The sequence below is a fragment of the Cucurbita maxima genome, unplaced genomic scaffold (genome assembly GCF_002738345.1).
Source record: "Cucurbita maxima cultivar Rimu unplaced genomic scaffold, Cmax_1.0 Cma_Scf00007, whole genome shotgun sequence".
Taxonomy (NCBI): domain Eukaryota; kingdom Viridiplantae; phylum Streptophyta; class Magnoliopsida; order Cucurbitales; family Cucurbitaceae; genus Cucurbita; species Cucurbita maxima.
In genome coordinates, this window is record NW_019272023.1 from 3,968,165 (window position 1) to 3,978,037 (window position 9,873).

At 36.4% G+C, this 9,873-nt stretch overlaps 2 protein-coding genes across 5 annotated transcripts in view; both read right to left on the reverse strand.

The window, feature by feature from the left end:
* The window catches only part of LOC111482450 (transportin-3), a 43,590-nt gene extending 38,595 nt beyond the window's left edge, over positions 1-4,995 (reverse strand). For 2 of the 3 annotated variants that reach the window (XM_023128234.1, XM_023128231.1), the window contains exons 1-4: positions 4,708-4,995; positions 3,837-4,300; positions 607-705; positions 34-258 (exon numbers count right to left, since the gene is read on the reverse strand). In XM_023128234.1, coding sequence (XP_022984002.1) covers positions 34-258; positions 607-705; positions 3,837-4,064 — 552 coding nt within the window. In that variant the 5' untranslated portion in view covers positions 4,065-4,300; positions 4,708-4,995. Of the gene's footprint in view, positions 1-33; positions 259-606; positions 706-3,836; positions 4,301-4,688 lie in introns of all 3 variants that reach the window. The other variant, XM_023128233.1, reaches the window with a different exon arrangement.
* Positions 4,996-6,250: 1,255 nt separating this feature from the next.
* Positions 6,251-9,873, reverse strand: part of LOC111482094 (protein root UVB sensitive 1, chloroplastic) — an 11,005-nt gene continuing 7,382 nt past the window's right edge. Inside the window, exons 5-7 of one of the 2 annotated variants that reach the window (XM_023127746.1) lie at positions 8,280-8,395; positions 7,147-7,326; positions 6,251-6,604 (exon numbers count right to left, since the gene is read on the reverse strand). In XM_023127746.1, coding sequence (XP_022983514.1) covers positions 6,347-6,604; positions 7,147-7,326; positions 8,280-8,395 — 554 coding nt within the window. In that variant the 3' untranslated portion in view covers positions 6,251-6,346. Of the gene's footprint in view, positions 6,605-7,146; positions 7,330-8,279; positions 8,396-9,873 lie in introns of both variants that reach the window. The other variant, XM_023127745.1, reaches the window with a different exon arrangement.

A 9,873-nucleotide genomic window follows, 5' to 3' on the forward strand; every position in this document is an offset into this window, starting at 1 on the left:
AAACACATCAGTATAGATAGAAAGTTCCAACACCTCTCGGGCATATTGGCTCCTACAGGATGAACTTATTTTACAATCAGCATTTTGATTGTCAACAACTTCTTCAGGTAAAACGGTAAGCATCTCCAAAACGGCCAAATTGCCGTTGTCCACACTCTGCAAATTCTGAAGACTGTAGAAAAGACGATCAATGGGTTTCCCATGCTCTACTGTTCTCAGAATGAGCGCAGAGAGTGCAAGACAGATCTGAGTTAAAAGCTGTCACAAAAGCAGGGCAATAAAGTTCCATTTAAAATTCAAACTTCATACACTGTTATCTCTTACACAAACAAAAATGAATAAATAAATTTTTTTTTTTCCTATTTTTTTTGGTAAGAAACATACATTCATTTCATGGATATTGAGAATAAATAATTTTAGGAGGGAATTTAACGAGAAATCAAACTTTGGAAATAAGCACACCTATCCCATCTGCACTATTAACTAAATATCTTTTTTTTTTAACCGAAGACACAAATTTCTAAACAATGAAAAGATACAAAAACGTTCAAATGAATTATTAACTAAATATCAAACAACTCAATTTTCAAGAAAGAGGTGAAGCACCTGAGGAGGGCCTGAACTAAACTTTTTGGCAGCCACAAGAAGAGCATTTAGTAGAGCATCTTTTACTCCTAATTGTAAGAGATGGCCTTCATTCTGGATCTGGCAAGTAAGAATTTCAAATTCAAATGAGAAATTGTATAATTATGGGCCTTCAAATGTGTACTTTTAAATGATGATTTATTAGATAGCCACTTACCTTTTCATCACAATTCAATCATCTTGAAGATAAATCTGGTCTTTTTTCTTAAAATGTACCATGTCATCACTATGAAATTAATGATAGCATGAAATATAACTAGAAATACTAGGAAAATTGTCAAGGCTTTTGAGCCCTCAACTATACATTCTTATTTGCCCTCTGGGAACCTGAGCAATCGAGGAGAGGAAAAATAAATAAATAAATAAATAAAAGAACCAAGCCAACCAAGCAGTCCAACTTTGTTTCAGTCGGAGTCAGCAAGCCCTCAAACAAACAGAAGAATGATAAACGCAGCTAGATGGGATTGTAAGTGATAGTGAAGCTCCAAGTCCTGCTATGATAATTCATTTTCTAATGAAAAATGCTTTCAATGAGAAAAGTGAAAAGCCAACAACAGGAAAACCCTACGTCAAATGAAGCTCTTTTAGAACAAAATACAGCTGCTGATTGAGGGAATAAAAACAAAAAAAGAAAATTACAATTATTTACTGAGGGAATAAGTTTCTTTTTTTTTCTTTTTTTTTCTTTTTTTTTTTTTTTGTTCAATAAAAAATCTAGTAAAGGATAATAAACTCTTCCCAATTCATAGAAATATTATTTGAATGGAGAATAATGAGTAGAAAAATTGGAAAGAGAGCACCATTGACAAGCTTTGAAGATGGCTAAATCAAATCAATCCCTCCAACCAGCATATGTGCAGGAAGAGAAAACAAGGTGGCCATGACATTCACCATCTTCAGCAAACAATAAACGCAATGAAAGCTCTAAAACAGAGGAGAGTTTCTTTAGAAGAACTTCAGCTGTATTAAAGCCTCAATGAAGCAGAATCAAGCATAGAACGTTGACTTGGACATTTAGACTTCCAAATGGATCAAAACTCCTCTTTTGGTAAAGGAGAGGAATATGACAAGTGGTTTGTCGTGAGCAATTTTCCAGCAGCATTGAACATCAATCTTTTTTGACAAAGAGACCGCTTCCAAATTGGCCAACAAAATGCTAAACACATCGAATTCAACCAAAATAAGGTCTATTGATAATTCATCTTCTCTTGGGGGGGGCGGGGTAGAAACCGAGCTTTCATTGAAAAAAAAGAAAAAAAACTTAGGAAAATAAAGGCATAAAAATAATTTTTTTAAAAAATAACAAAAGATAGAGTCTGACATTAACTACAAAAAATGACACTAATCCAAAAGAACAATGCCCAGATCATAGTTACAAAACATTCTAGAGACCAAGGCTCATAAGAATGCATACCCTAAACCTAGCCACCTCCCAAAATTCCCCACCCAAATACCCCCATAAAATTGAAAAGAAACAAAAAAAGAACTCGCTTGTCAAAGCACCTGGTCCATCTCTTTAAAGGAAGGTTTTAAAGTATCTCCTCCACCATAGGCCTCCCCTCTCTATATGCGAGCCTCACACACCCCAAAAGAGCTTTTCAATCAAACCCAAAAATAAAGAATAAACTAGCAATCCATGACAGTTGATCTGCATCATTATAGAAACAACACACAGAAAAAATGTCTTTGGATGCGATCTATGATGTTAACTCTCCTATGTAAAACCTACCACACAAAAACCTTAACCTTCCATGAAATTTTAGATTTCCGAAGTGAGGAGAAAATAGAAAAATCTTAGGCATACAGAGGGGAGAATGGGTAGACAAGATATGGAAAAAGGAATGGCATAAAAAGCCCCTCAAAGGATCAAGAGTCCATGTCCAAAATCTAACATCCCTTCTCCCACGGCTCACTAGTTGGTCACAAAGAAAAGAAAAAATACCGATCACAATCAATCGTCTCTCTGTCCGACAGAGGACTAAGTAAGTCTATGGAAATCCTAGAGAAGGATCTGAGGAAGGCAACAACAAGGGCACCAAATGCAACCTCTTATTTAAAGAATTTTTTTTTTAATGCAAAAATCAAACTTTCATTGAGAAAAAGTGAAGGAAAAAAAAACAGACATACAAAAAAGAGAAGCCCATAGAGAGGAGAGTCAACTACAAGAAGAGACTTCAATCAAGTAAAAATATGACAGCAAATAATTAAAAAAAAATATGGACACGAGGCCCAAAGAGAAACAAAGAATCTATCAAGGGACCAAACATCACTACAAGAAATCTATCTGTTGAAGATTCTATTCTTTTTTTTTTTTTTTTCCCTCCCCACATACTCCACAAAATAGCACACAAACCAGCCCGCGACAAAATCCCCGAAAAGATAGATGGAGTAGAAACTTCTTGATCGGCTCCCTTCAACCCTAAGAACTAGTGAATATGTAGACATACATCTCAAAGAACCCATGCCAAACGGCCTGGGAAAAATCACAACTCTAAAGAATATGGTCAAGGTCCTCAACTACCTTATTGAGAAGAATATAACAATGTGGCCTGACCAAAAAGGACCATCTGGCCAAGAGCCTATCTAAGGTGTTCACCCTTCTATGCAGAACTTGCCACACAAGGAACTTACCTTCTTGGAAATTTTCACCTTCTATACCGAGGGAAAAACCGAACTACTAGCTAGGGAAGGATTAGACAAGAAATGGAACAAGGCACTGCAAGAGAAGCCTTTCGGAGGACAAGGAATCCAAAGGTGAACATCCCCCAATCAGACTGAAACCTAATTTCGCCAAGCAAAGATAATAAAAGCATGACATTTTTTGTTTCCTATCAGTCAACGGACAACTGAAACACAGAGAAGGAGGAGGTTGAGACTCCGATCGATGCTACCAAAAGACCCGATGAAGATAATGGCTTATCAAACCGCTCTAAATGAAAGGTCAATGATATAATGAATATATGTATATTTTCAAAGAAAGGAATCTTTACTTGTTAAAATCAAATTTTAAATTTTTCAACTTTTTCAAAAATGAAATTTATAAAAGTTAGATTCTTCCTGGCTGAAAAACTAAATCCAGTGTCGAAGCTATTAAGTTTAAGCAAAACAAAAGGCTGACACAAGATAAGGGGAAAAGATGTTTCAGCAATGCGAAACTGGATTGGTATTAAAATCAAAGTCAGACTACTAACCTTGCGTTTAAGAATCTGAGCAGCAAAGAACTCGACTTCCAAATCAGGGACAAAGGAGGACAGCGGAAGTTGAACATGATCAGAGGTAAGGATAGCAGTGGCAACTTCCCAAGCAGCACCAGTCTGTTGAAACTGGACTAACCATTGATTTGCTGCCACGCGATTGCAAGATTGGGTATCATGATTTAGGACGTGAACTGCTTGAGAGACTTTCATTCGCAATTCCATTTCTTTCACACCTACGTAGTTTATCTCTGTTTTCAGTATTCTCAGAAGAAACTAGCAATTGACGCGGACACAACATAACAATCACCCAAGAACGCCGACTGCCACCACAGAAACACTTTCAGGAAAATCCATGCCTTTGCCTAGTCTCAAACTGTGTCCTTGGCTGCATTTTAAACTTCAGCAGACTACGCCCAAGCGTCTGGCCTAGTCCACAGAGGCTTACAACTTTTACAACCCTAGAAATAAATAAATAGACGAACATATCAATAAACCAAACCAAACCAAACCAAATTTCACGTAAGCGTTCCACCAGTTCCGATAACCGAAAGTTAATTAACCCAAATCATCACAAATTAAACCAATCAACAAAATCCATACGATGCAATCCTATCATCTCCCATTGCCCAGAGTTCGATCTCATGGCCGCATCCAATCATGCCGGTAAAGTTTTCACAAAACCAAACAAATCAAAGAATTGTATTCGGATAAAAGTAAACAGCCAGGGAGATGGCAAAACCTTTGCTCAGTATTTATATTTACGAAAACGCATTTAGTCGAATGAGTAGATTGTATACCAAGAATGTGACGAACATAAAATAGACAATCATCACAAAAGAAACAAACAAGTATGAAATTATCTCACTTGATAGACTTCAACCAATGCTTGGCCAGAATCGGATGGTGATTTGTTTTCTATTCTCGAATTACTTCAATTCTCCTCGATTCAAGCAGTGAATGCGTTGTTGATGAGGTGTGGAGCAGGTGTGTGGGTACTACGGCTGGCGGACAGAGGCAAGGACCTCCATTGGCCGACTGGAATGGTGGCGTTGGAGTTGGTCGACCGGCCAGTGAAGGACACGAGGAAGAAGGTAGAGGTGGTCGATCTAAATTTGGGGAGATAGTAAAAAATAAAAAATGGAGGAAAATAGCCTTCGCGTCTCATAAAAATCTGAAAACCTAAGCGGACGGAAATGCTATTATACAAACAAACCTTCCAATTTTGTCCTCCAACCTTTTTTAGGAAAAAATAAAATAAAATAAAAAAATCAATATAATTTCTATTTTTTACATTAAATTTTTATTTTCAAAATTTCAAAATGTTATAATTTTTAGATTTTACACTCCTACCAGTGCTTGATTAGTTAAAAATAATTATGAGGTGGATTTTAAAATAATTTTAATATAGCAATGAAAATTAATTTAATTGTTTTATATTAATTAATATAAAATTACCACAAATGGCTAAAAAGTTAAAAGATAAAAGGGTAAAATTCTAAATTTTATGAGTTAGATGGAAATGTTATGAAAGTCCCCAATCCACTCATTTAGGGAATGTTTATGAGTTTATAATCAAATAATACTCTATTTCCAAAGCAAACTTATGCTTAGACAGTATCATACCATTGTGGAGAGTGCTCTTCGAAACTAAACTTTAAATTCATAATTTGTAGATGTTCAACATATATTCAATTTGTTTTTATTTAAATTCACTCTAAGTCCCGTGAATTATGACGGGATATCTTCCGTTTCATCGATTTTGTTCGGATCCTCCTTTTCTTCCGAAAAAAGGGAAGGAGAAGTATCTTCTTTGGTGGATCCCTCTTGTTCTTGTTTAATCTCATCTGTTTCCTCCGTTTCTTTTAGTTTTTTAGTAAGGATGTGTGACGGTATTCTACCTAAATAGTAGACACATCAGTGGATCCCTATTGTTCCTGTTTTAGTCACCTTCGTTTCCTCCGTTTCTTTCAATTTCTTAGTAAGAATGAGTGGTGTCGTTCTGCTTTTTCAATTCCGACACAAGGTACTTATTAGATCTAATAAAATTATTTTGCTGCATCCGGACTAATGACAGGATTCTCAAACCACTAAACCTAATCCTTCCTTGACTTGGCACTAAAAATTTCATGTTTGACATGTTTAAGCTCCCTAGATAATAACATTATAAATTTTAAAACGTACTCCTTAAACTTTTTAAAGTTGCAACATTATTCTTAATATTTCATGAAAGTTTCAAATCCAAATAAAATTGTGTTATCGTGACCTAAAACCAAATTTAAACTACCACTCGTTTTATGTCACTGCCTCATTATTCAGTCCCAAATTTGGTCTAAAATTTTAAAAATTAATATAACCTTCATTTATTTTAATATTTAAATGGAATGGGATGAATTTCAATTGGCATACCATTATCACTTCAAATACTATTCAAAATCCAGTATTATTAGAGATGTCCTCGCTAGCTAGCTTTGGTAGTGTAGCAACTCGTTGTCCCTATGAAGCAACTACAGGCAAATTCTATTATTTAAGGGCCTTGCGATAAGGCCATCAGTCAACCAACCCGCCAATTCCCCATCATATTTCACATGAATGAATTCCCTCTCCACATACTCTAGAGATATCTGCAGCCTTCCCCCCGGTTGGCAGTCACTAGCCGCACTTCTTGCTTCTATTCCCGCATTTCTCTCTAGCCAGTGCAGGTAATTCACATGAAACAATGCCTTCAGCATGTCTTTTGGTAAAGCACTTTCTTTAAGCATCACCTGCAACCATAAGATTCCAACGAACATTTTAGTTTAATGGCGATACTCTAACACGAACCAAGTTAACAAATACTAGTCAACAGCCCAAACCCACCGCTACCAGATATTGTTTTCTTTGGGCTTTTCCTTTCGAGTTTCCCCTCAACATTTTTAAAACACGTCTGCTAGAGAGAACACTCTTACAAAGAATGCTTCATTCTCCTCCCCAACCGATGTGAAACCCGCTCTAGCAGATATTGTCTTCTTTGGGCTTTCCCTCAAGGTTTTTAAAACACGTCTACTAGGGAGAAGTTTCCACACTCTTATAAAGAATGCTTCGTTCTCCTCTCCAACCGATGTGGGATCTCACAATAAGGAAACGAACAGCACTTTAGTTGTTTCTGGAAGAAAGTTTCCAAGTGTTTGTTGATAGAATTAGACATCACGGATACTTCAACGAAAATAACGGTGTAAAGCTTCAAATCAAGTACTTTTGACTGGGAGAAGAAAGCTCCATACTCCACAAGAATGCACACATTGGAAATATAGTTTAGATTACTTACACAATATCTTCCCCTGTGCTCCGACAGAATGTAGTTTTCGTTTTTATACAAACTTAAAAGTTGAAGAACGTCCTCCTCACACCTCGCCACGTCACTGAGCTTAGATCCCAATTGCAGTCGCCTTTCAATATTAGCTGCTGATTCCTTTGCTTCAGTAGATAGTAAACCCACTTTTGGCTCCTTGTTAGAACAAGAAAATTACAAAAGTCAGTTAATCGATTGAAATATGAACAGCTAGAGGCATCTATCCAACATTGAGCCAAACAAAAAAATACTGTTCCAACATGCAGAAAAATATGAATGGTTAATTCTTAGAACTAACTACTTCATAGCAACAGACATAGCACCATCATCCAGCTTGGCTGTGCTGATCAGACTTCAAAAACTGCCGAGTACGAACATTTGCAACTAATAGAAAAAGGTAATCCCATTGATTGTCACTTTGCCTTCCCAAGGACTACAAGACTCGAAACGTTTCTTCCAGGAAAAGGCCAAACAAAAACTTTAGAATCATGGAAGCTATAGCTATAAACTTAAGCAAAAAATTTAAAACTCATTTGACAATAAGGATCATAATTCTGAACTTCAAAGCTCCAACTCCTAAATCTCTATCCCTTGGTGATTTTCAAACTAAAATTCATCTAACCAAAAATTTGAAACCTCCCTCTTGGTTTATTCAAGCCGCTTCTTAAATGAAAAGGGGAGTTTATCTCAACTGAAAACCACAAATTTCAACGAAGATGAAAATTTGGTAGGTTCTGAATGTGGAATAGAATGAAGAGCTAATGTTCACAATCCTAGAAAATTAATAAATAAAGCTTCATCGAGCATATCATCTGTAAGTCGTTACACCACGGTTGCAATCACGTTCCAAGCTGCTCAAACTGACTTCAGAATCCACATCAAATTCATCCACACATCGGAAGAGAATAAGATCAAGCGGAAGAAGGGTCTTTAGTTGAAAGAGAAACTTCTTTGATTAAAGCTGACCTCAAACCAACAGGAGGAAATTCATTATCCAACATTGCTTTCATTGCATTTGCATATTGATAAAATGGACACAGTTCACATTTGAAAAGAAAAATTAAGAAGTAATAAAATGATAAATAACATTAGAAAAGAAAGTCACTCACATCACAAGCAAGCCTTGCATTAAGAAATGGTACAGCAGGAAACAGAGGTTCTTCATCGTTCACATTTTTAATAGAAGGCACTTCACCACTCAAAAGATACTCACTGAAGACCAAACCTGTTGAACATTTAAGGTAAGTTTACCACTAAAAGATAAGGTTCACATTTCAAAATTTCAAAAAATAATGTTTGGTAGTGGTTTTGGGAGGAGGAGAGAAATGAGGGTGTTTCTGTTTGTTTCAAAATGTTCCCTCAAGAAATGCAAGGGTGTTGGTGCAGTAGGGATTAATTAACATACTACCTAGCAAGCCAATAACCATAATATACTGTGATAGTAAGAATGTAATAAACCAGTACATATGCATCTCATCAGCCCTAAATTCCAAACACTACCATTTAAATCAGCTGTATGTGGTGTCAATATCGACTCCTCAATGGTTTCTTCAGTGTCTGCAAAGCTTAATGTTAAGGCAGACACTTGACCCTTTCTAGATTTGGGTCTTCCTCTTGAAGGTCATTCAAAGCATACTACTTTTAGGTCATCCATTATGGAGAAAATTATGAAGAAATTGGATCATTGGAAATGTTTCCAACTGTCATGGGGAGGTAGGCTTACTCTTTGTAGTTCAATGTTGTCTGGTATTCCTTTATATTACATGGCCCTCTTCCTTAGGCCATCAAATATCTTTTTAGAGCTTGAAAGAACAATTTGAAACTTCTTCTGGGAAGAAACAATGGTGGTAAAATCAATCATCTTGTTGGATGGAACTTGGCTTCTAAATTCCTTATAGATGGAGGATTAGGAATTGGTAGATTGAAAATCCGGAATATTGCTTCATTGGCAAAATGGGGTTAGCATTTTGGGAATGAACACAATACTCTTTGGAGAAAGGTGGTGGTCCATTTTCATGTCTGGACAAATTTGGATGGCAATCTGGCTGCAACAAAAATTTCAGTCTTAGAAATCCTTGGTTGAGTATTCTCAAAATTAGGAAATCAGAAGAGGCCAATTTTAGTCTCGGCAATGGTACAAGGATTTCTTTTATATCAGATGTTTGGCTGGAGGGATCCCCTCTGAAATTCCGGTTCCCCAATCTGTTTAACATTTCAGTTTTGCCTTTTGGTTCAGTTGCAGATTCTACAGTTCTAATTACTTATCTTGGTCAATGCCCTCCAGATCTTTGAAGGATGAGAAAGCTATTTAGTTTTCTTCCCCCCTTTTCAGCTTTGAATTTGGATTTGGATTGTCCTAAAAGATTCACGGTTAATCCTCTCTCAAGACATTCGGCTTCTTCCTCCCCAATTCACAAGTTGGCTTTCCCAGCTTGATGGAAATCCAAATGCCCTAAGAAGTTTAATATTTTAATTTGGATCTTGATCAATAATCAACTGGATTCCTCGGAAGTATTACAACGAAAGATCCCTTCATCCACCTTAATGCCTTCTTGCTGCCCTCTATGTTGCTCAAATTCAGAAAGTTTGAACCATTTATTATTTGATTGCACCTTTGCCTTATCCCGTTGGCATAAACTCTTTGATATATTCAGCATTCATTGGGTCTTGCACATAGATTCTTAGTGTAATACTATACACTCA